We start from the raw sequence: 26,672 nt of genomic DNA, 5'->3' as shown, positions 1-26,672 counted from the left end.
CAGTGTAGGAGGGTGCCCGACTCTCCACACCCTCGCCTGGCCTGGTATCTTTTCACCTTGCTCCCAAAGCTGTTACAACTAAATCCAGTAAAATTTTCAGTCTTTATTTTACTTGCCATTTCAGTACCATTTTACATAGTGTTAACCACTTCTTACATTTTGAAATTATGTCTTCTCTTGGTTTCAGTAATACTGTGTCCTTTTGGGATCTCACCCACTTTCTGTATCCTTTACAAGTTCATTCTCATCCTCCCCTTTAATCTTGCATAGATTTCTATTCTAGAATCTCTTTTTCCCCTCAACATAACCTCTTTAGGCAATTGCATCTATTCATTGCCTCAGCTATCTGCTGCTGATGGCAAAACTTCTTTCTCCAGCCCAAGTCTATGTACTCATGTGTGCCAGCTGACTGTTAGGCATATTGACATCAGTATTTCACGTAGCTCCCTCAGACTCAACACATCTCAAATGAAACTCCTATTTTCCTCTTAAAAGTTTTGTGACTTATGAAGTCACTCGTTAGGTGTATTCTCTTCTACCTGGTTTCTCATGCCAGTATGGATAACATTTTAGTTACCATTTTTTCCTCACTTCCCTTTACCCAGTTAATACATCCACTCTTAAATAACTACCCACTTCTGCTTTGTCCACTATCACCACCACCTCCCTCATCCATGCTACCATAATCTCTTTTTTCTTTAAGCTTTAGTGAGGTGTAATTGATATTGTATATAAATATATAAAGTTATATATATTTAAGGCATATAACATGATTTGATACACATTTACATTATAAAATGATCAGTCAGGTTTATCATATCTGGCATTTATGTGCGTTTATATGCATTTACTTAGTAACCTCATAGGTACTCTTTTTTTTGTGTGTGTGCGTGTGCGTGTGTGTGTGTGTGGTGAGTAACCATCATCTCTTAAGTGGACTTAATGAGTCTCAAAAACTAATCTCTGGATCCCTTCCTATTGATTCTGCAGACACCTTCATAAAGTTAAAGGATCTTCTGTGACATTTCTGTGTTACTCTTTCGCATCTCTCTTAGTGACTCCTCAGTCCTAGCTACTCTAACAATAGAGTATGACTTCAGCAAACCTGCTAAGTCTTTCCTTCATACCTTTTGGGGCATTTGTTTTTATTTTTTATTTATTTTTTTATTTTTTTTAATGTTTTATTTATTTTTGATACAGAGAGAGACAGAGCATGAGAGGGGGAGGGACAGAGAGAGAGGGAGACACAACATCAGAAGCAGGCTCCAGGCTCTGAGCTCGCTGTCAGCACAGAGCCTGACGCGGGACTCAAACCCACGAACGTGAGATCTGACCTGAGCCGAAGTCGGAGGCTTAACTGACTGAGCCACCCAGGTGCATGGGGCATTTGTTTTTAACCATTCTGTCTCTACCACTTTCTACCCCACATACACACACTCACACGTATACCCTAATTCTTCTGGTTTAGTAGTATTTCTGTTTTAGTGTTTCTTCTTCTCTAGCTCTGTACTGAATCCTGTACTGCCTTTATATGACCTCTTCTTCACACTTGTATTTGCCCCTGCTGACTGTGTGTGTTGCCAGAGTGCAGGGACTCAGTTTCATTTGCTGCTTTTTATCCATAGTGCTTGGCTATAGTTAATATTTACCCAGGGAGACACTTAGTGTAGATGAATACATGAAGATTACTTTGAAGACATCTCTGTATGGATCATTTATAACTTTTTTATCTTGAATAAGGACATTTTTTTCATCAATACTGTATTCTCTGTGATATAACCACCATTTCTCAAGCACGTATATTTGACTGCCTAGATCTCCTGAAAAGTCATTTTCTTTTTTTTACCCTGATTCTTTTCCTGTTGAGCACTCTTTGTGTATTTGCCTTAAGAGCTTGGGGTTTTGTGTTTTTGCCCCCCCCCCCCCCTTTTCTTTAATGCGGTAAGATGCAGAGTCCTATCCTCTCTCATAACAGACTCGGGAGTGTTCTTTTTCCTGTTGGTGTGATATTGTTGTCATGTTCTGGTTTACAAACACACAAACAAAATAATGTTTTGCAGGTCCCTGGATAGTTTTCTAGACTCTCCTGGTACCTTCCTCAATTCTGACCATTTCCTCACCCACAGATATAATTATATTGCCTTACATTTGAATACTTGGTTGGCTGTTCAAAAGAAAGGACTGACCTTTCTAACTCCTGCCTGTATCTGCACAGCTAGTTTTGAAGCTTTGTTTGCACTAGTCAGAATGTATATACTAATGTTCTGCATGTCTCTCTTTAGTTGTAGAAGTGTGTAGAATCAGAAATACTTTTGCTCTGGGATATTGGGGAAAACGAAAACAGTGTATCCTCAATAATATAAGTCATCATTAAAATTGTCAACCTTTTCAGAGTTTTTCTAGACTCAATCAGTTCACTTTTAGAATTGTATTCATTAAAACTTCTGAGAAGCTAGCATGTTAATTCAACATAGAAAGAAATGGTCTTCTCTTCAGGAGGTTTTTTGAGGGTTTTTTTCCCTCTCTGAGTAGAAATGGGAAAAAGGTATGTCAGTCTTCTGTTTGGATTGTATACTCTCTTTATGTTCACATTGACAGTGCATACTTTTTGATGATTAGAGGAAATGTCATCTTTGCAGGGTTACCAAGAATAATTTCTTGCTATTGATCATACTTAAAAACTCAGTGTGGTGATGATTATTATAATTTTAAAGTCTGTGTTTTACACTAAAGACATTAAATATGTTATTTCAGAATATGGTCTTCGATTGGCCAGCCATATATTTGTAAAGGAAATTTCACAAGATAGCTTGGCAGCAAGAGATGGCAATATTCAAGAAGGCGATGTTGTATTAAAGGTACAGTCATATTCTTACGTTTTAGTGAACTGAAGTAGAAGACAAATTCTAGTGTAACCATGTAATTTCTGCTCGTGTTTGAAGCAGTTTTGCCAAAAAAGAAAGAAAAATCAGTGGTTGGGGCACTAGATGGTTTGCCTTTTTTAATGGACAAAAATGATTAGTCCATTATTACATGTCAACACTGATGTTTTTCTTTAGGCATGGAGTTATCCTGAGCAAATTAATCATTACAAATGAATATTCTTCACTGGTAGGAACTACTTTGTAGGTAGTTATGTCTAGTTTTACACAATAAGTGGTTTTGATAACTATTCTAAATGTTATTGAAATGTTTGTTTTGTTTATTTGCTTATAAGTAATATAAAGTGACAGGCTTTTGGGGATTGGCTCACAGATACTAATTTGGGTTTTCTGACAAAGCAATAATATAGTAAAGATTTTATTTCAAGAAAGAGGAATACTTTGATAATATAGGAAAGTGTGAAGGGAATAATTTTGGTTCTTCCAGTGAGCCAAGGAGTAATTTAAATATTCCTGTTTCATAATATTAACATTTGTATTTTTATCATTTACTTTCAACTTAGTTTTTTTTTCTGTTGCAGATAAATGGTACCGTGACAGAAAATATGTCACTGACAGATGCAAAGACATTAATAGAAAGGTCTAAAGGCAAGTTAAAAATGGTAGTTCAGAGAGATGAACGGGCTACCCTATTGAATGTCCCTGATCTTTCTGACAGTATCCACTCTGCTAATGCCTCTGAGAGAGATGGTGAGTATAGTTCTGTTTGGAGAGTCCCTTTAAGTGACCTGTTAAAGTAGTATGAAGATTTGATGTGTTTGAATGAAATAATCTTCTGCAAGGCAGGCACCTTCAGAATCAAAGTATTAAAAAAATATGTACTAGGAGTAGAGGGCTTAATTTTAATTACATTTTTTCCTAGTTTTATTGAGAAACAATTGACATACACCAGTGTGGAAGTTTAAGGTACACAGCATGATGGTTTGATTTATATATATTGTGAAATGATTACCACAATATGTTTAGTTAATGTCTTTTATATTCTCCTGTAGATAAAAGAAAAAGAAAAAAAATTTCCATGTGATGAGAACTCTTAGGATCTAGTCTCTTAACTTTATATGCAATGTTAGCTATCATCATCATATTGTACATTACTTCCCTGGTGCTCATTTATTTTATAACTGAAAAGTCTAGACCGTCCTCCACTTCCCCTTCCCCCTCTCCCTACCCTCCCTGGTAACCACAAATCTAATTTCTTTTTCTGTGAGTTTGGTGGTTGTGTGGGTTTGTGGTTTGGGGTTTTTTGTTTTGTTTGTTTCTTTGTTTTGAGGCTTTCTCTGACTTACCTCATTTAGCATATGCCTTCAAGGTCCATCCATATTGTTACTGTATTTTTGTTTGTTTGGGTTTTTTTTTTTGTAGGCCACTCACCAATATTAGTCAGTGGTTGATGAAGTTAATGCTTAAATCAACCATTTTGTCTGAAATTATACTTAGTAGCTTATATCCATTATCATTGGAGTATCTTTACATTTTACATTATTATACTATAATCATTTCATGGGAAAATAAAAAGCACCCTTTTACTTAACAGACATTTCAGAAATTCAGTCCCTGGCATCAGATCATTCTGGTCGATCACATGACAGACCTCCCCGCCACAGCCGGTCACGATCGCCTGACCAACGGTCAGAGCCTTCTGATCATTCCAGACACTCTCCACAGCAGCCCAGCAGTGGCAGGTAATCACATTCTGTTGTTAAAATAGTTGTGTGTGCTTGATACATGTTTCTGGTATTGCTTACAAATAAAACTAGAGGATAGATTTTCTTTTATTAAGATTAGGTTAGAAATTTTTAAATTAATTTAGGGATTATCTAGAAAAACATAGGTCAGTTAATCTTTTTAAATGGCGAAGTAGTAAATATTTTAAGTATGTAAGCCATATAGTTTCTTACCAGTACTCTGAAGTATAATTGTAGATAATATGTAAATGAGCAGGCAGGGTGGTGTTCCAATAAAACTTTATAAAAACAGTTGGCCTTACAGCTGCAGTTTGCTGATCTCCACTGCATTGGAAGGTGGCTGGCCAGCTTAAAGAATCTACTGCTTGGGAAAGTTAAACATATTAGCAGCCCTTTCCTAGACACTTTAACCGGGACTTTGTTTTCCCTCTTAAAAAAAACACTGTCTGGTATTTATGCCAAAGAGTCTGGTATGCTAGTAGTATGTGACTTACCTGAGTTTATATGGTCTTTGGGGTTCCATATACAGTTAAGAATATGAAAATTATAATTAGAATAGTGCACAGGTACACATAAACATTTAGCACTTTACATAAAATTTGTGGATATTTCCAGGGCTCTGTAGGCCACCAACTGATTTATGGTTTAATAATAATTCATATGGAGATCTTTTGGGTGCACTTGAAAATTTGAGCTGAACTTTTTAAGATTAGAGGTTAATCTGGGACTTATTTGCATGGAGGTGTTAGTTTAAGTCATAGGTCATTAAAATTGCTAAGAAAAACAGTGTGGAGAAGGCCAAGATACTAGACTGCGGGCAGTACATTCTTTGAGGAAGGTGAGGAGGCAAGGAAGAAGTAATCAGAGAAAGGAGGAGTGTGTAGCCAGAAGCAAGCTTTTTTAAAGATTGTTAAAAACTGTAATGATACAGTTGTTTTGCACTGCTGGTTTTAGGGATTTGTGAAGCTGATTCTCTTTACATTTCAAATTTTAGTTTTATAAATTTGTTAACTCTGATCTTTATTTTAAGATTGTAATGTTTCTTATTATTTATTTATTTACTTTAATGTTTATTTTTGAGAGAGACAGAGCACAAGTAAGGGAGGGGCGGAGAGAAAGAGACAGAGAGAGAACCTGAAGCAGGCCCCAGGGTCTGAGCTCTTAGCACAGAGCCTGATACAGGGCTCCAACCCACAACCTATGAGATCATGACCTGAGCAAAAGTTGGATGCTTAACCAACTGACTTACCCAGGTGCCCCTTAAGACTTTTTAAAAAGCATTATTACAGTACATCACATGCCATCCTAAATTATCTTATAATTGATATAACTGATTATTATTTCTAACTGTCTCAAGTTAATATGTTAGTTCTAAAACTCTTACTAACACAGCATAGATGTTACCTGGGAAAGCATCACTGTCACTACACACACACATAGTGTGATATAACTCACACCCTTTGATGATTCATAGGAGTAGCTATAATTTTAACACATTTCTCTCATCTAGAAACCATGCTGGTATCAAGCAACTTGGACATGATTTTCCTTAAAAAAAAAAAAAAAAAAGAACCATCCACATTTTGGCCATTAGTTTTTATTAGGTTTTTGATGCCTACTTGTTTTCATTTGGATTTCCTAAACACTTGGCATGCTTAAAAGTTAAAGACTTTTTTTTTTTTTAAGAGTTTTAAATATTACATTATGGTATTTTAATTGGGAACCTCCGGTATTCTTATGTGTAACACCAGTTATATGAGACCTTTTAAAAATTCAGAATCCTAGGTTCTGTTCTCAGATGAAGGTGGGGAATACTGTGTATATGCATGTGTGCGTGTGTGTGTGTATGTGTATGTATTTAGGTTCCTGGTATCATTCTCTGCTGTGCACTTCCAAATTTGGGAACTTCTGGTTAGGACATGTGGTACATACTAAAGAAAAGATAGTACTTTAAATACAGAAGGCCAGAAGTCTTCATATTATTTCCAAATTCTTGTGCTAAGAATTTAATTAATGAAAATTGAGTGACCTCCCCACATTCAAGATGCATAATAGTACTAGTTGCTTAAAGATTTCATTTCTTCTCCTAAAGTTCATGTTAAAATACAAATAACTGTGGAGTTGTAGAGGATTATCCTGTGTTTTGAAAAATAATTTAGATGTTCTTTAAGAGTAAAATCCTAGTATGAAAAAACACATGGGTCCTGCATTCCATTATTGTCATGACCTACTTGAGTTCTGTGTGCTGTTCTTTTCTGAGAGAGCAAATGTTTTGTGGACAGAGCTCTTGAGAAAAACACATTAGCTTGTTTCTTCGTAACTAGATGAGCAGTGCACCCTCACTGTTATCTAGAACGGGGGTTGGCACACTGCAACCTGCAGGTCAAATACAACCTGCTGCCTGATTTTGCAAATAAAGTTTTATTGGAGCCAATCCTATAATGGTGTAATTGAGGAGAGAGACTGTATGGCTCACAGAGTCATATAAAGCCTTTGCCAGTCCCTGGTCTAGAATGTTAAAATAGTCTTGTTATTGAACTAAAAAATCATATATTTAGAGAGAGAATTATTACAGTGATTTTCTTACAACTTGATGCTTGTTGCCAGGTTTGTTTTGTATTTTATTCAGTGATGTTTCAGAGCCCACTCTGGGCCAAGACTTGCTCTAGGAACTGGGGAGACTGAGAGAGCCCAAAGCTGGTGCCACTGTTTCATGCTCACCAGGTAGCTCTCACGGAGATTCTTTTCACTGATCTCCCTGTGGTCCCTCCATAACTGAGTATTTGATTTGCAGGGTATGTTCTAAGCCTCTGTTTGGTCATTTAGTTTACTGTCCCTACTAACCAGTCCATTTTATGACACTTCTCCCTAGAGTGACAACGTATCTTTACCTTTTTTGTTCTGTCAGCTGTTTAATATATAATTAAGGTGACTGTGGTGCCACTTATTATCATAAGCAGGTACAGCATTGAAAAGAATCTACTGTAGTACAGGTTAAAACTAATTAAAATAATGTTGAATTGTGGAACATTTGGATTGTAAAGATTATGTTTTATATATTATTTACACTCACTCACTCCATAAACTAAGTTTATTTAAGGCCTTAGGGAATGTATTGTAACAGAAAGGTTGAACTTATATGTAGCATATTCATTTTCTAAAAATGGTTGCTGTTGAGGTACTTGCAAGCAGTGTCTTAAAAAGATTGTAACTTTGTAAAATTTTCAAATTTTCTCTTTATTCATTGTTTGTTTCTCCTGAGAGAAAATGCTCTCACTAAATTTTGAAGTTAGTGGTATCAGTATTGATAATGGATTATGATATAGTAAATACATGATAGTAAAATTGAATTTTACAAATGAGAAATTTCTAGACAAAAATGCAAGTGTTGAGCCCCTTTTACTATCAGCCTTGTACTATACAGGGTTGAATTGAGCTCATGATCTTATTCTCCAGGAGTACCAGTAAATCCTAATACCTTTGCAAATAAGGCATATAATGTATCTGCTTAAATACCTTACAGCAGTCTTGGCTTTTAAATTAAAGATTTTTTTTCTTTACATAATTTACATTTTCCATTATCTTCCATAATTCTTTTATTTGATATTAGAGAGCTTTAAATATTCTTTAATTCTACAATGCATAGTTTCTTTCTGATGCTGCTTGGTTCTCTGGAACTTTGCCAATTGGCTAAAAATTATTGAGACATTTACATGTATCAGTTGTGCTTTTTTTTTGTTTTTTTTACACTATTGTAAAATGTGGAGAAGTGCCCATTTTTGGATTAGTGAATTTCAGATATTGTTTTCTGGTCTTTGGTTTTAGTTCTTTGTCTTAAGTTAAAAAGGTTTTATTACCTCCAATTTAATAGGTGCTTTATTCAGAATAAATTTTACATGTGATAATGTTGGTAATTAACTCTGTGTAAGTACTACTACTTCTTCAGACTATGAAGTCCTTCATGTTTATTTGTTTTTGGTTTCTCTTTTTCTGTAAAAGATAGAAAGGGCCAGGTAAAAAGATACAATTCTTGAAGTATTTCAGTAAAATTAATTGATGATTTCTTTCCCATGGCTTCTATGCCTTCCAGCTGGACTAAGGCAGTTGGTTATAAGTCGATGCGACACAGTGAACATCCTACAGTAGAGTGAAGGTTAAAAGATCTTTTGTTAACCAGTAATTTTGAAATTGTCCTGCTGATTCTTACCATATTATATATTTATTGTTACCATGTATAGGCTATCAACATATGGTTATAAATTATACATACGTAAATGTTCTAGGCAAGATACCTGCTGTTAGAGCCTTAGGCTTATATCCAAGTGAAGAAAGCAGATAAGTAAGTTTGAAATACAAAAAATTATTTCCATTAGTGGTAACTCCTATAAAGAAAATGAGGGTAGTATGATAATGAAGGCAGTGGGGAGGATATTAGATAATATGATCCGATAAGAAGGCTTCTCTAAAGTGACCTCATCTTAAAATGAGTAAGAAAGAGCCCTCCAGGTGAAGATTATTGTAGAATAAGAAATAACACATGCCATTTCTCATCTTGTTGGAATAACAGCTAGATGCTGGTGAAAAGAGTGATTGGAATTCTAAGAAGTATTCTGTTTTGGAAAGAATTATTTCATGAGGGGAAATATGAAAGTTAAGAAGTTGTTTATTACTTTAATTGGTTTTCTATTGTTTTTGGGGGGGTGTTGCTAAGATTCTTTGTCTAATGTTTCAAAATGAGTGAAATATTGATGACCCGTTCTGAACTTTTGTTATCTAAATAAGAGCCAACTTATTTTCAGTCCTTGGAAATTTTAAGTTACCAGGTTAAAATTCCAGTCTGAGGTTTTGTTTTGATATGCTTTCTCAGAGGGCTAGGCTAAGGGAAGACCATAGTTGACAAGTGCAATATTGTGTGTGCCCAATGACGATTGCTGATTAATTTAACTCCTAAGAGAATATAAGTCTAATGGCAGAAAAGCAAGGTTAAGTATTATACTTTAACCCACAATTTAAAAAGTAAAAGTAGGAATTTTGTTTAATTCATCATCTCTTATATAAGTACAATATAAAACATAAAATATGATATTTAAAAATAAACAATTGCATATGTTAAAAAGTATGAAACTTTATAAAGTAAAAAAAATAATAAAAAAAAACAAAAAAAACAAAAAAAATAAAAATAAACAGTCGACTTGGTAACATGTATTAAAAATAGTAAATGAATGAAAAGTCTTATTTCCAAATAACGATATTCTGTTGTTTTGAGAAGAGAACTTTAGTAAAAAATGAAGAGAGAGTATTGCAACATTGATCTCTTGTTATAAAATCAACCAGACCTACCACTCAATCAGATTGTTTGACACTAAATATTAATCTAAGTACCTGATAATTATTATACCACCAATGATGGCTTAATAATGCTATCCTTAAATTTTAAAAAGGTCTTCATCTTTCTAATTATTAAAACTTATGCATTTCTGCAAATATATTGTCTGAACAACTGTTTTCCTTCTAAATCAGATGCACTAGGTAAGTCATCACCATAGTAAGTAAACATGTAACATGAGAAGCTCTGTACAAAATGATAAGCTGTATAAAAGTATGTATCTGGGCTATTACCTGAAAGGCATTTGCCAAAATGAACAATATAGATACTCAGATTTTTTTTTTCAGAAGTGTATACACACATTTATTTCTAGAAAATAGATTGTGGTGTGTAAAGAATAAATTCAAGTTGTGGAAAATTAGCTTATAAATATGACAAAATAGGTATAAAGTAATTATTTCTTGGCATACTGACCTTCATTCCTGTACTCTAGGACCAGCTTAGAGTCTCTGGTGTCTCTCTCTCTCTGCCTTTGTCATCCCTAGAATTCTGTATGTGCCATGCAGAGGCAGGTCATTAATTTTTTTTTATTGCTATGAAGGAGGAACTACAATGTATAAATATCTATTTGTTTCCATATAAAACTTAGAAGATTAACAGTGGTCGCACATTCTGAATAGTCAGAATGACTTGAATGTGCCTTTAGTTTTTCTTTCTCTGGTGTCTTCCAACCCTCCATGCGGAACTCTTCTGTCAATAGAGAAAAACTGTGGGGTGTGGGTAAGTTAGTTTCTTACATGTCTTTATTGCTAATTATGGCCAAGATAGTTCAGTAGCCTCTAAAGGAATTAGTACCTAGTTTTTTATTTCATCCTAAGTTCTGAAGGTCTTGCCTCCCTTTATGCAATAAATGCGTTTCTGAAAAGAAAGTATAAATTCATTTTTTAGGATGAGTCATTTAGTATGTAGTGGAAATTTGGAATTGGTTTTATAAAAGGATGTTTTGTGGAGACAGGTCAGCTTCAAGTTTATTACCTTTATTAAGGTCATTTTTAAAATAAGATACGACTAACCAGTCAGTTAGGAAGGGTTTTAGGAGCCAGAAGTATAAAAGAAAGCTTCATGAAGAATGGGCCATCAGGCATGTTTTATCAGACAGGGTCCAGTCAAGACAGAAGTCAAGTTTGGAGTGAACCTAGCAAGTTTAATGTAAATTGATTAAATAGAAAAGGATTGGAGTAACAAAGGATTAGGTAATAAGAAGTTCAATATCAGAATTGGGTATGAGGAGCAGTCACTCCCCCTGGTGCTGAGATGGAGTGCCCAAGGAAGAGGCTCCCCCACCCAGCCCTAGGGCTGACAGCCAGCCTGATTAGAGAGGGCACACCATGGCTTACTGAACAGCAGAGAATTTGGCTGTGGTGTGTTCTCAGAAGAACTTGCAGGAAATTTTCCCTCTAAAATGTTTGGAAATGGAATTCATGGGCAAGTTTCTTATCAGAGACCTTGCACTATACAACCATCCTAGGGAGTCACTGGGGGAAACTGCTGACTGCTGTGTGCTGAAGGGGCCTGCTGAGGAGACACACCCCAGACTCCAGAGGGGGAGCCAAACCGTTGTGATTTTACACCTGAAATTTTTCCACTTAAAACAAGTTGTTGCTCCTTGGTAATCTGATAGAATGTGTGTTACTCTGCCATCCTATTTACACGGTTGACTGGATAAGACTTAAAAGAAGGCTCTGTTTACAATGAGTTCATTTACATGAACTGTAAAAGCTCTTCAGAGACTCTTTCACGCCATTTATCTAACAGCTGTTCTCCATAGAGTTTTGGTTTTTTTTTTTCCTTGAGAGATAGTGCGAGCAGGGGAGGGGCAGAGAGAGAGGGAGACACAGAATCCGAAGCAGCCTCCAGGCTCCAAGTCGTCAGCACAGAACCCGATGCGGGGCTCAAAGCCATGAACCATGAATTCATGACCCCAGCCTAAGCTGGACGCTCAACCGACTGAGCCACTCAGGCGCCCCTCTCCATAGAGTTTTTAACCAACCCAAAGTGGCTAGATCGGTGGATCACTACCATTAGATGTACAAATGAAAAATCCAGAAAATAAACCCCATCTCCTACCCTCCAGGGGAAAACAAAAATGCTCTTAAGAGGATCTTGAAGTTCTTCAGAATGTCTGAAATGTCTGTCTAGGCTACTTGGAGCCATAGTATGTAGATAAACATGAGTCTGACTCAAGACAAAAATGGTTTACGTATAAAGTTAGCTTTCCTCATAGTAGCAAAAAACTTTTTTTAAAATAAAGCTTAGATACCAATTCAGAGCCATTAGAAGATTTGAGGAAAATGCATTTTCTTTTCATTGTCACAGCTTCACCGGTTTCTTTCAATAACTGCCACTGATTGTAAAGTAATTCAAGGTATCTAAATTTGGTTTTTGTCTTGCAGTAGACTTAGTGGTCACATTTGCTTATAATAGAACTTTTTAAATGTTTGGAAAATTTGATTATTCTGTACTGTAACCAGAGATCTGCATTGCCCAATGTCATTACTACTAGCCACATGTGGCTACTGATCATTTGAAATGTGGCCAGTCAAAAATGAGATGTATTATGAGTGTGAAATAACATGTTGGTTTTTAATGACAAAAAGGATGTAAATTACTTCATTAATAATTTATATTGATTACATAATGAAAATATTTTGGATGTAATGGGTTAATAAGTAAAATCGATTTTATCTCACTTTAACACAGATTCTACAAAATTTACAGTTAACATAGATGATTTGTTTCATAATCCTGCTAACAACACTCTCCCAATCTGCATGTATTATTGAATAATGCCTCCATCTTTTGGTAGATAACAGAAATGCACTAAAAAGAACAGTGCTTCTCCAAATATTGTATGAAAAATTTTAATAGAATATGAATTCTATTCACCTGAAATGTTATTTAAAACAGTTGTGATAGAGGAAAAGTAAAAGTGATGATCAGTATAGTATGAAAATTAGGCAGAGATGAAAATACTAGTGGTTTTATGTGGTGGAACAAGAACACAAGAAATGGCACCCTTCTGGTTATCATCATAGAGGATGTTTTCATTAGAATATTAAAATTCTGAGTGATCAAGATGGTAGTTATTGTTAATGTCATTCATTTTAAATTTAGGAAGGTTAAGTTCAAAGACAGAAAATCAATTGTAAATGTTTTTAGATCTTTTTAAAGCAATTTAAAGTTTGCTGTTGCAGAGAAATAAATCTATAGAACTGTTAAAATTATGCATTCTTTAATCTCATTCTCTTTCTTTAAAATGTTTATATTTATAACATCCTTTGCATATTTTAATGCAAAGAATGTAAGGGGAACCTTCTGTTTTGTACTGCCCTTTAAATTCTGAGGTACTGAGCACTTTGGGGATAAAGCTTATTTGTGCTTACTTATTCTTGGACCAACTGTTATTGTGAGATTTTATTACATAAGCAGTGGCTAAAAATTTTGACCTTTTATGATTTAAAAATACCTTGACTTTTTTTTTTATGTTTTTATTTGATTTTGAGAGAGTGAGCGGGAGAAGGGCAGAGGGAGAGGGAGACACAGAATCTGAAGCAGGCTCCATGCTCTGAGCTGTCAGCACAGAGCCTGACGCAGGGCTCGAACCCACAGACTGTGAGATCATGACCTGACCCGAAGCCAGATGCTTAACCAACTGAGCCACACAGGTGCCCCAAAAATACCTTGACTTTTATAGTTTTTCCTAAAAGACTGTTCTATCTATATGCAGCTCACATAATATATATAATTTAAAACTAAAAGTATGCCCCCACAGAATAATTAAGTGACTATGAAAATAGAAACTATGAAAAGTGTTTTCGTTTTATCCTTTCAGGAGGGTAACAGGTAAGAAACATTTTCTTCATAAGAGATTGCTAATAATATGATTAATAGAACCAAGTTCTTTGTTTAATATTACACTTAATTCCATTTAAAAATTGGGACACCTAGGTGGCTCAGGCAGTTAGGCGTCCAACTTTGGCTCAAGTCATGATCTCACAGTCCTTGGGTTCGAGCCCCATGCTGAGCTCTGCAGTTTACACTTAGGTCTATTCCACCTCACCTGCTCTCCACTCCTCTTGAATTAAGTCTCCGTATTTCTGCAAACATTTATTTAGCATAATGTATAGAGTTTGTGTGTTTTTAATAATTAAAAAGGTCAGACTCTGCACATTATTTTCTAGTTAGCTAATTTTACTTTACAATGTGACCATCCTTCCAGCTTATTCTTTTGATGAGAAACGTTACATATTGTGGATATTCTGTTTCTGGGTCTTTGCCTGTGTAGTCAGTGTTGCATAAGCGTCTTTGTCCATGATTTCATATACTGACTTTTTTTATTTCTAAAGTCATTAAAGAATGTGTTGGTTTTACTTCTAAATTTTCACGGATAATGCCAAATTACTTTCCAAGAGTAATGTTTGAGACTTATACTTGTTTCTTTCTCAGCATTCCATGTTTACCCATCTGACAGTTGCAAATTGGCAACTCCTTATTTTATCTAATTTAAAAAAATTTTTTAATGTTTGTTTTTGAGAGAGAGAGACAGACAGACAGAGTGCAAGTTGGGGAGGGGCAGGGAGAGAGAGAGAGACACAGAATCTGAAGCAGGCTTCAGGCTCCGAGCTGTCAGCACAGAGCCCAGTGCAGGACTCAAACTCATGAACCCTGACATCAGGACCTGAACCGAAGTTGGACACTCAGCCTACTGAGCCACCCAGGCACCTCGGCAGTTTCTTATTTTAAACTGATCTTTTTATGAGGTTACTGACCATAGTATTGCTTCTTCCGTAAATTGCCAAGTTAATTTCTGTTGCTCAGTTTTCTGTTGTATTGTTCTTTTTCATTTTCCAACAGTTAGTAGAAGCTCTTTTGGTGAATGTGTTGCAGATATAAATCTTTATAATATCTTTTTCTTGTGCAATTAAATGTTTTTAATAGTGAAATATTTTTATCTTTATGGTTTCTGAATGTTTATCACATTTGGGGAGATCTCCCCCAATCTAAGATTGCATAGGTTTTATCTAGGAGTTTTACAGTTTTTAATGCTTTTGTTTCTGGCATATTTTTTCCTTTCTCTTCTGATTATAGAGGACATTCGAGAAAACCCATTGATTTTTAATATTAAAATGTAATTTTAATTCTCTTTATACAGTTTTTATGGTATTCTTTTATACTCACTAAAATTCTCCCCAATATCTCAAGCCTATTATCCATGACTATATTATCAGAGTCTTCAAAGTAGTGGTAAATAACCAACTGTAGTATTGGCAGGTATCTCTGTGTTGTTACTGATTTTAGTGTAAATACATTCAGCATTTCCTTATTTAATTAATATGGAATTAGCTCTTGATTTGGGGAAATCATCTCATAGATAATTGTATTGCCTATATCTTTGCTTTATTTGTGGTCTTTATTAGGAGTGGCTGTTTAATTTTTTCACATGTATGTTTGATGTTTTTTATTGTACTATTTGGGTGTGATAATGAGTCAATGTGATAAATTCCTAATGTTAAACGAGCAATATATTTGTGAAATGACCCTGCTGTGGTCATTGTGTAATAATCTTTTACTACATACTACATCCTCTTAGCTAGTATTTTATTTAGAATTTTTCCCTCTGTTCATAATTGAAAATATTTATTATTTTCTCGGTTTGTCCCATCATTGTCAAGGTTTGGGTGTTAAGTACTGTTAGCCTCATATTGAATTGCTGATAGAATGTTGAAAATGTTTGCAATACACAGGATTTTTATGATATTCTCTGTTTTATTAGGTATGTTCGGAATTCTCCATAATAAAAAAATTGAAAACCTTAAGTTAGAGAGCTTTCTATTTTAGTCTGTGGAAGAAACAAATTATTTGTTGTTATTACAACTGATATCATAATAAATATTCTTATAAATGTGTCCTTGGACATGTATGTATTTCTCTAAGATTAACCTAGAAGTCAAATTGCAGGTTATTACTGCATGTTTGCATTCTTAGTTTTGATAAATAACTCCCATTTTGCCCTCAAGTGTTTATACTTACACTTATTTTACCATCTGTGTAATGAGTCTGTGTCTCCATGTCCCTCTCTACAGTTGATGTTATTGTGTGAAAATTCTCATGAGGGAGAAGATGATTTCAAGTTACTTTAATGTGCATTCTTCTAGTTACTTGGGAGGGTGAACATATTTTCATGTTTATTGTTATTTGTATATTTTTGGCAAATTGTCCCTTCCTGCTACTCATTTTTTCCTCAGTTGTTTCTTTTAAACTGATTTATAATTCCTTCTATGTTCTAAATACCAAATTTTTTTAATGTATTCTTAGGTCAGTATATAAATCTTAGTATTGAACTCATTGCACATGTTCTTTCAAACTATATGAAATTTATAAGCTTAAGTTGTTTGAACTAAAAAAAAATCATTTCAATTGGTTCAAGCAAAAATATACATACTATATTCTAATTATTTGCATGCTTTTTAACTGTTTTTATGTAATCACAGCTGTTGATGTGTGAAGGATTTTGTGCCTTGAACTTTAACAATCCTCTATTTTTGATGATACAGATTTTTAAAAAATATATTATGGTTTGGACTTTGTTCCATCTGAAATCATATTTTTGTCCTTGATATGCATAGAGATCTAATCTTTCTAAATCTGTAGACATTTGTCAAGCATCATTTATTAAATAGCATGTTTTTTTCTGACAGGTTGTGGCTGCCACTTCATTAATTTTGCTCCTGTAGTTAGATTCCTCCATTTTCTATTTTGTTACTTTGATCTGTACTACTCTAGTTTTAATTACTAAGTTTTTATAGTATTTTAATAGCTGTTACAGTGTCATTGTTTTTCAGAGTTTCTTTGGCTGTTCTTACACTGTGCTCCTACAAGTGATTTCACAATTATTTTTATGATCATAATTTTTAAACATGTTTTTATTTTACTAATGTGTAGTCTCCGGAGCAGAGAGGAGGAGAGAATTTCTAAGCCTGGGGCTGTCTCAACTCCTGTAAAGCATGTGGATGATCATACACCTAAAACTGTAGAAGAAGTTGTAGTTGAAAGAAATGAGAAACAAGTACCCACTCTTCCAGGTAAGCATAACAAAATAACTACATTTGGAAAACATTTGCAGTCAGACTAAACAAAATAATTGTCAGAATTTACAGAAGACTTAAAGATGCTTTGATGATTATGATTACTTTTATTTCTATTACTACTACTGCTCCTACTTCTGCTACTACCCATGTTTGGATTTTTCTGTATTTGACTTCCAAAATATGCCTTATAGGTATAAGGTTGGCATGAATCCATAGGCTTTCATGAATTTTTAAAGAATTTTTCTGGATAGAGATTATGCATAATATGGGCACCTGGGTGGCTCAGTCATTTGAGTGTCCAACTCTTAATTTCAGCTCAGGTTATGATCCCAGGGTCATCAGATCAAGCTCCGTGTTGGGCTCCATGCTGAGCACAGAGCCTCCTTGGGATTCATTCTTTTTTTCTCTCTCTCTCTCTTTCTATCCTTGCCCCCCCTCCCACTCACTTGCTCTCTCTAAAATTAAAAAGAAAAAAAAATTCATAGTTAACAACTACTCATGGTGAATAAAGTTGTTTTCTAGCACTGCTCATTTAAGAGACTAGGCATAAATTTTTTAAAGTTTTTTTCCCTATTGAAACTATTTTCATAAATACTGTAAGTTATACCCTGCAGAGGTGTGTGAGATCAGGCATAAGAATCTGCAAGGTTCCAAGATCCATTTTCTTGAAAGACTGGGAAATTTTGCTTCTGATGTCTCTCAGTTCCTTCACTCAAATCATTGTGCTCTGCTTGTTAAGTGGCAAGAATGTGGATATTTAAAAACAGGATTTTACCACAGTGAAGAAAGAAGGCTGCTTTGATAGTCTTAGAAAAATGTAGTGATTCTGTCTTGTTCTCCTTTTCCTCATCTTCTACCTCTTCCTTCCTCCCCCAAAGAATTTTTCAGAACTTAACAGCTGAAACTTTGAAAGGCACAGGTGACCGTGTAACGTGTATACTTGCTGTAAAGACATCAGAATTTGTAACTGTACCTTGTACTTTAACATATATATATATATGTGTATATATATATATATATATATATATAGTTCCTTACCAGTTTCTCTAAGCTTATATTTTGCTGATGAATTTTTATATGTATTTTGTGGACTCTTTATTGTTTGATTATTTTCCTGACTGCTTACATTATTCTGGTTTTTAATAAAGTGATTCTTGCATGATTTTTAAGCTGTTTTTTTTTTTCCTTTTAGAACCAAAGCCTGTGTATGCTCAAGTTGGACAGCCAGACGTGGATTTACCTGTCAGTCCATCTGATGGTGTCCTACCTAATTCAACTCATGAAGATGGGATTCTTCGGTAATACGATTTTAAACTTGTCTTCTCTGTTCATTATTCAGCACTACTTAAAGTGAGAATTCAATCGTAAACCATATTTTATATCCTTTTTAAAATAGTGTATACCACTTAATGCAATGATTTTTTATTTTAAATTATTTATATGACAGAATTAGAGATTAGAGAAGAAAAAAGAAACTTTTTGGATGTTGACTTTCTTACTGCTGTCACCTGTCTATTTTTCAGGTTGGAATTAGAAAAATTAAAAATTGTTTTCTACTTAAACATCCAACTTTTCACAGGCTTTCTAATGCCCTGGCATTAAGAAAAACAAAAACAACACAGTGTTTCTCCATTTTAACACTACTGACATTTTGGATCAGACACTTAGACACTGGATTCATTCAGAACCAGTGACTGGATTTGGGGCAGAAGTAGTTACTGGGTTTATTACTTTTTGTTATTGCAAGAAGTTGATATAATGCAGATAAAGCAGAGTATAAAATGTCAGTCCTCTAGCCACATGACACTGAGACTGGACCTAAAGCTGTCCTTTAAAAAGACCTCTTTAACTAAGGGATGTGGACTACAGTCAATGATTTTTAGTTTTTGAGACACATTAGGTCAGTCCGTGTGATAAAAGGACTACCAGGGACCTGTAGTCTCAAGGACTTTGAGGAAGTGTTTCTAAACGCTCTCTATACAATTGATTTGGGAGAGGAGTCTGTGAGCAGGCTCAGGACTCATCTGACAAAGTAGATACCAAAGTAGAATCACCTGGCTGTGGTGATTCACATGGTCCATGATAATACTGGCCACCATATATAGTTATATATATACTGGCCACCGGTTTCACGGAGGGGCCAAGGGTGCCACCCGCCCTGGGAGTAAGTGACCTTATCTAACCTACAGGCTTTGATGTCTACATCTTAGTAAATGTTGGCTCCAGGTGAAGAAGTGGGATCAAGTGTGAATACCTTATAACATCTAAATATTAAGGTGGTCTTTAGTTGGTTTAAAAGAACTAGACTCCCCTCTCTTTCCTCAACTCATTCATTCACTTGATTTGTATTTTTTACTTTCTGTTAGTTTCTAATAATGTGTTCATTGTGACTTAATGAATTAAGAGGAAAGGGACTTCTTCTGTACTTCGTGTCAGAAAAGATAATAGAATTGTGTGTCTTCCTGACTAGAAATTGTAAGAGAGTTATGGAAACCTAGCTGAGTAGTTTGTATTTAATTATCTTGAAGAGTGGTTTGTAATTATCTGTTTCTGACAACCCATTCTACTAAGACATCCTTTAGTCTTTGTTTCAGGAGTATCACACTGACACTACACTGATGATAAAAGTATGTGCATACATTTGTTCCTTCCCATTATCTCTCTAGTAAGAAAAAGGCTGAGATTAAGTATGGCGCTAATCCAGAAAGTCTGATTGATGATAAGATTTTCATTTAAAATCCAGAGAGGCGCAGAGTAAGTGATCTGTATGAACTCCAGAGTCTACCAATTGCAAAGTTTAAAAAACACTGTCTATGGGATGTAGAGATCACAATGCTTGGAGCCTCATTTTGATTCTCTGGTATTAGGAAATACTAGGAAAATTTGTCAATTTGTGCTTCAGTTTCTAGCTTTGTAAAACAGTACTTTTCAGTTATTCCGTAGAGATGATATGGTATGAATTTGGGTGGGAAAAATGGAAATTTTTTCTTTTTTACCATTGTGAATGTACTATGTATATCAACAACACTGAATTGAGAAAACATTGTTTTTATAACATAGTTGTAGAAATTAGTTGTAAAGCAGTATTTGCATATTAAATTCAGATATTTTAAAACTTATTAATCAGAGATAAAAGTAAGTGCCATTAAATCTGATTTGGAATTCTAACACTAAATTGTATTCAGGAAATTAGTGATATGAGAGAAATTTCAGAAATGATGGTCCTTTGTTTTATTCTGAATATAGTTTTCATTGTAGTAGTTTACTATAACTTTTTAAGCTTTTCTTAACCATTTCAAATGAAATATTTGTTTTAACAGGCCCAGCATGAAATTGGTTAAATTCAGAAAAGGAGATAGTGTGGGTCTTCGGCTGGCTGGTGGAAATGATGTTGGAATATTTGTAGCTGGTGTTCTAGAAGATAGCCCTGCAGCCAAAGAAGGCTTAGAAGAGGGTGATCAGATTCTCAGGGTATGTCAGTATGTCAGAAATGTGGTTTGAAAGTATTCACATCTTTAGAGAAAGACCTCAAACACAGTAAACCTACTGTTGTATTCAGTTATAATCTTCTGTCACAGCCTCTTGAACCAGAATAACATTCAGGTGAATCTGTCAGGTCTCGGTTATACTGGCCTCATCCCTTCCCATTGCTGTATTCACTCTTGTTGACTGCTTTGTTATATGTTTCTATATGGTGTGATGCTCTAGTTTCATTTTAATCTCTGGTATTCATCGAACCTACCAAAAAAAAAGGTCTTAGATCCCTATACTATCCACCAAGTAGGCATTTTAAGTTCAGCTAGACATTCAGGCTGGCAAGACTGTCATGGGCCGTAACTTGCCATCTCTTGTTCCTCTCTATGGGATCAGTCCTCACATCAGCCCTCTGGGGCTTTCTTTACCCTGGTGTGATGGCTTATGCCCAGAGAATTGGGATTTCCATCAGGCAAATGTGTAAGCTGCCCTGGCTCTCAAGCTTCTGGGCCCACAAGAGACAGAACCAGTAACAGGAGTCAGAAAGTCCAGTTTAGATGTGGTCTCTTCTTTTGTTGTTGTTTTTCTGTCTTTTCCATAAGTAATGCTATCTAGTCTCATAGGACCATCCATATCTATCTCTTCTTAAAACATCCAAACCTTCTGGCAGATAAACTATGTCCCATTTTAACAAAAAGATCTTATCAAATGTGAGTTCCTATTTGCTCAACCTCCACCTCAGATTGTCATCATCCCTCCTATTCTGGTCTCTTTCTGCATTCAGGCTACCTCCTGGCCATGTGCTGGATTCATTCTCCTGCTCAGAACCTTGCTGCTTTGTTCATGTTTTTCTCTTTCCCTCTCCTCTGGCTCTTCATCTATCCTACACTGTCTTATTTTTCTCCTTTTGCTATTGAACTTGTCAGTATGGTGGAGTCCCTTCCCCGCTTTCTTTTCAGCTGTTGCTGTCATAAAGTTTTATAGTTTGGCTTCTAACTTAACCACTGCTGAATCTGAATTTTCATAAGCCATCACTGATATCATGGCATTTTTCAGCCCTCATTTTCCTTTATCTCTTTCTTCCTTAGATTCCATAACATTGCCATTCTGGTACTCCTTTAATCTTTTAAGTTTTTTTTTTTTTAATTTATTTTTGAGAGAGAGAGAGAGAGAGCTTACTGCAGGAGAGGTGCAGAGAGAAAGGGAGACACAGAATCTGAAACAGGCTCCAAGCTCTGAGCTGTCGGCACAGAGCCTGATGCAGGGCTCCAACCATGGACTATGACATCATGACTGAGCCAGAGTTGGGCACTTAACCTACTGAGCCACCCAGGCGCCCCTCCTTTAATCTTTTAAATTCTTTCCCAATTATCTTTAATGGTTCTTCTAAAACTTGGGGAATATAAGCAGCTTTGTGCTTCTCTCTTGCTACTACTACGCAGTCCCCGTCTCAGCTTTGATGTCTCCTGTCAGCATCCCACTGTCAGAGTTTTCACTTTGAGCTCTTGCCTGAGTCCCCTCACACTGGGCTAGCTGCCTGTGGCCATTTTCCTCCTTTCCCTTCTGTCTTCCTTTCCCTTCAAACTAGCATAAAAGTCAAGGTATCATCTTTGACTTACTGGTTTCCGTCTCACCAGAAACTTTGATTCTTCCTGATGATATTTACGTTGTGCCCAGACACATCATGGATAATCATGTACAGTGTACTAAATGTACACTGTCTCTTACCCACCGCATATGCTATTTGAAATAATCAGGGCATGCATGCATCATTTTGTTTTATTTTTTTAAAGTTCTTTCTTAATTTTATTTTTAAAGTAAGCTCTACCCCCAACAGGGGGCTTGAGCTTATGACACTGAGATCAGGAGTCATTTGCTTTACCAACAGAGCCAGCCAAAGGCCCCTACATACATCATTTTAGATTTATTTCTGAGGAGTATGTTTTTGTTTTGTATCATAAAAGTAGTGCATATTACTAACTTTTTAATCTGGAAAAATTTCAAAAGGTAAAAAGAAAATCTATCTGTAATTCTGCATATAGTCACTTCAGTAACATTTTGATATGTTTTCTTTGATTCTTAAGAACTTTTAGTCTAAGTAAATATTGACTTGACAAACCTCAAGCCTACCTTATACAGAACTCTTACAGAGATGCCTCAGTGTATACATTTACCTCGTTTAACTTCATTTCCTTCTAATTTCTTTTCCAGAGACTGTTAAAAAGTAGGGCTCTATTATACACTCACAGTATTTTTAAAAAATCTTTATTGAGGTTTTATTGATATACAACATTAGATTAGTTTCAGGTTATATTTGCAGAATTTATAACCTATAAAAATTTAAAGCCTGAGAGTTGTCTTTTTTTGGTCTAAATTAGTAAGATTTTGCAGTAGATGAGCTTTAATGTCCGCATGCATTGTGGCTATTCTTTAAATAAATTTACACTTTCACTCAGTTTACTTAGTTTCCACTTATTTTAAATTAAACTATGTTATTTTCCTCCAAAGGAAAATCAGTTTTTCCCTCTTACAGATGTGATATTTTCAGATTAACTAAGGTCTGAAAATACTTGCTTTCTATGTAGAGAGTATTTTCATAATTTTAATTTTTTTTAATTTTTATAATTTTAAAATATGACCAAGAGTAAGTTGTGAAATATGTTTTAACAGGTAAACAATGTAGATTTCACAAACATCATAAGAGAAGAAGCTGTTCTTTTCCTGCTTGACCTCCCTAAAGGAGAAGAAGTGACCATATTGGCTCAGAAGAAGAAAGATGGTAAGATACTGTCTGAAAATGGAGAAAATCTATAGAATTTTGAGAAATTAAATAGAGATTTTAATTTCCACTTCTTAATAAATCACTCAAAGTTAAGTGATAAATGAATTTGTTAATCTCAGGGAGTTTAAATCACTTGGCACATCCCCTTACACTGCTTATTTGAAAGCATGATAATAGACCAGCCTTTCAAATCCTGGTTTTTATTGGCTATCAGAGCCATACAAGAGTATATGATTAGCTTCTAAAGTTTTTACTGATGTTGTCTAAGCAATACATTTTTGTCAGCATTAAAGACAATGGCTGATTGTCTTTGATTAAGCAGATACACTTTTCACATAAAACAGAGTTTGTCCTCCTCCGTGCTACTGTCTGTCATTTTGGGCCAAATAATTCCTTTTAGTGGGAGCTTACCCATTCATTGTAGGATGTTTAGAAATGTCCCTGGCTTCTATCCATTTGTTGCCAGTAGCACACGTACCAAATAAAAAATGTCTCCAGATACTGTTAAATATCCCCTGGGGGAGCGGAATTACCCTTATTTGAGAACCACTTATTTAGAAAGTGGGAATATCTGTAATATTTGCAGAAAAATTAAGTTAGATGACTTAAAAAGAGAGTATATGTGTGGTTTTGGACAAGTTGCTTGCTCTTGGATTACTCAGGCAAGAGCTCAAGTTTCTGCATTACTTTTCTCATCTGCAAAATGGAGGTGCTAAGCATTCCTGTTTCATGAGGTCATGGTGATACATGTGAGCTAGAATACTTAATAAGCATCTCATACAGAGTTAGAATTCAACGTATTTGAGCACTGTTTTTACTATTATTACCAATAGCATCTTCGTATAATCTGTTCTTTTCAGATTAATTTATGTCACTAGCTATTGATAGTTTTTGTTTCAATTTCTTTTAGTTTACCGACGCATCGTTGAATCAGATGTAGGAGATTCTTTCTATATTAGAACCCATTTTGAATATGAAAAGGAGTCTCCCTATGGACTTAGTTTTAACAAAGGAGAGGTGTTCCGTGTTGTGGATACCTTGTACAATGGAAAACTAGGCTCTTGGCTTGCTATTCGAATTGGCAAAAATCATAAAGAAGTAGAACGAGGCATCATCCCCAATAAGAACAGGTATGAATGTTTGGATACTTTTCATAGAACAAGTTAAGTAAATGATGATGGTAGACATTAATTCCACTGGGAAATTTCGGCAGTGTAAAGATTTAGTATTCATTGTATTCACTATATCTATGATTGACTTAGTTGTACAAACTTCTTTATTTTAGTTTAACCATTAAGATTTAAACTGCATGTGAAGTTCTATCCAGTATTTTGAGATTTTATCTATGAGTCTTTTTTTTCTTAAATATATTTATCTATTTGTCTACCTATCCTCTGTCTATTCTATCTTGTCCAGGGCTGAGCAGTTAGCCAGTGTACAATACACACTTCCAAAAACAGCAGGAGGAGACCGTGCTGACTTTTGGAGATTTCGGGGTCTTCGCAGCTCCAAGAGAAATCTTCGAAAGAGCAGAGAGGATTTGTCAGCTCAACCAGTTCAAACAAAGTTTCCAGCCTATGAAAGAGTTGTTCTTCGAGAAGGTGGTTTATTTTCTGTAGACTAACCTTAATAATGTCAATATGCTTAGGAAAGAAAATGCATAAACTCTTGTTTTTTTCTTTGACTTTCTTCCCAGCTGGATTTCTGAGACCTGTAACTATCTTTGGGCCCATAGCTGATGTTGCCAGAGAAAAGCTGGCACGAGAAGAACCAGATATTTATCAGATTGCAAGTAAGTAGCCTAAGACTGATTTAAGATGAGGTTGAGGGTGTTACTTCTCATTAGTTATTTCTCTAAAGGGTGTATCTGATCTATTCACTTAATGGAAATACAACTTTCTGTAAGTGAAAATTTGCAATTTACTCATTTATTTAATTTGGAGGGAAACTTGAGTGATTGTGTTCTTGTTATACCAATTCCCTTTAATAATAAAGACAATCACCATTTATGAAGCTACAAATTGCACAGTCTTGTTTAATAAATCCTGACGATATTACAGTGGGGCAAATATCCATTTATCAGCATTATCCATGCTGAAGTCAAGCAACTTGAGCCTAAGGTGGTAGGGACCATCACAACCTCTTTACTCCAGACTTTCCTGATGACACCCAGCTGATGAGTCACAAAACTCAAATTTGAACTCCACCCTTCCTGGCTTTAACCCAGTACTTTCAGTCATTGAGCTAATAGAAATGCTCAAGGATAAGGATAATAAAAGCATGATTCAGGCCATCAGTTATTATTGTAGGCATTTACAGTAAGTTAGTGCTATATATAAATATTGAAGATGTAGTGCTTTAAATGCCTTGCAGCATTTGCTTGCAGATTTCTTTTATTAATTCATTAGTTTGGCTAAGGTGGTACTTTACAGACTTAATTATGACCACTTTGACTTGCTCTAAGCTATGTATAAAAACTTGAAACTTGTTTTTCCCCCTAATTATACAAATATCATTATTTGGAAAGGTTAGAGAATTTGTTTTGATGTACATCATAATCATCCTAAATTTTATCCTGTTGTATTTTCTTCCACCTTATCACCCTTTGTAAGCAGACTTTTGTGGAGTTTTATTTTTTCCTTCTTAATAGATAATACCATATTTTTTTTATTATACATTCTGCAACCAAAGTTTGGCTGAATAGCTTTCTGTTATTTGCATAATTTTTTCAATGTTATATTTTACTCTTATAAAGGACTCAGAAATCTGTCCATGTTTTTATTTGCTTGTTTATGCTCTGCCTTGTTTCCCAAAGGATTTAAATCCTCAAGAATATAGCTTCTTCCATACTTAGGGTAATTTTCTTAGAATTTTCAAATACAGGAAGGAATGAGCCAAGGACATGAACATTTTCTGGCTACTGCTATTTATAATTGTTACTGTTTTCCAGAGGGTTGTGCCATTGTTTTTGTTGTTTTTACCTACTATATGACATCTGCATTAACATTTTTAACTTTGTAAGTGCTAATTTAAAGGATCAGAGCATTGCCCTATTATACTGCTTTTTACTTGGTTGTTGGTAAAGTTGAATGAGGGAGGATATCTTATGAAATTAAGATTTGTAGACAAATGATAAAATTTGAGCAAGTTAGAAAACATTTATTTCTGATTCCCCATTCAGTTTTCTCAGAAGAGGTTTTTGGGGGGTCATTGTTGTAGGTAACATTTGGCCTAAAGTATTTAGTGATGGAGGGGCGGCTGGGTGGCTCAGTCGGTTGAGCATCCGACTTCGGCTCAGGTCATGATCTCACAGTT

The 26,672-nt window shown here is 35.1% G+C and overlaps 1 protein-coding gene across 1 annotated transcript in view; it reads left to right on the top strand.

The window, feature by feature from the left end:
• TJP1 (tight junction protein 1) overlaps positions 1 to 26,672 on the top strand; it is a 231,169-nt gene that overhangs the window by 177,668 nt on the left and 26,829 nt on the right. Inside the window, exons 7-16 of the mRNA XM_029952281.1 lie at positions 2,755 to 2,858; positions 3,464 to 3,632; positions 4,477 to 4,624; positions 16,956 to 17,095; positions 18,294 to 18,399; positions 20,422 to 20,572; positions 23,246 to 23,354; positions 24,268 to 24,487; positions 24,774 to 24,958; positions 25,054 to 25,149. Of these exons, the coding sequence (XP_029808141.1) occupies positions 2,755 to 2,858; positions 3,464 to 3,632; positions 4,477 to 4,624; positions 16,956 to 17,095; positions 18,294 to 18,399; positions 20,422 to 20,572; positions 23,246 to 23,354; positions 24,268 to 24,487; positions 24,774 to 24,958; positions 25,054 to 25,149 (1,428 nt within the window). The remainder of the gene's footprint in view (positions 1 to 2,754; positions 2,859 to 3,463; positions 3,633 to 4,476; positions 4,625 to 16,955; positions 17,096 to 18,293; positions 18,400 to 20,421; positions 20,573 to 23,245; positions 23,355 to 24,267; positions 24,488 to 24,773; positions 24,959 to 25,053; positions 25,150 to 26,672) is intronic.

This window comes from Suricata suricatta, chromosome 9 (genome assembly GCF_006229205.1).
Source record: "Suricata suricatta isolate VVHF042 chromosome 9, meerkat_22Aug2017_6uvM2_HiC, whole genome shotgun sequence".
In the NCBI taxonomy this organism is placed as follows: domain Eukaryota; kingdom Metazoa; phylum Chordata; class Mammalia; order Carnivora; family Herpestidae; genus Suricata; species Suricata suricatta.
This window is presented reverse-complemented; position numbering and strand designations above follow the sequence as displayed.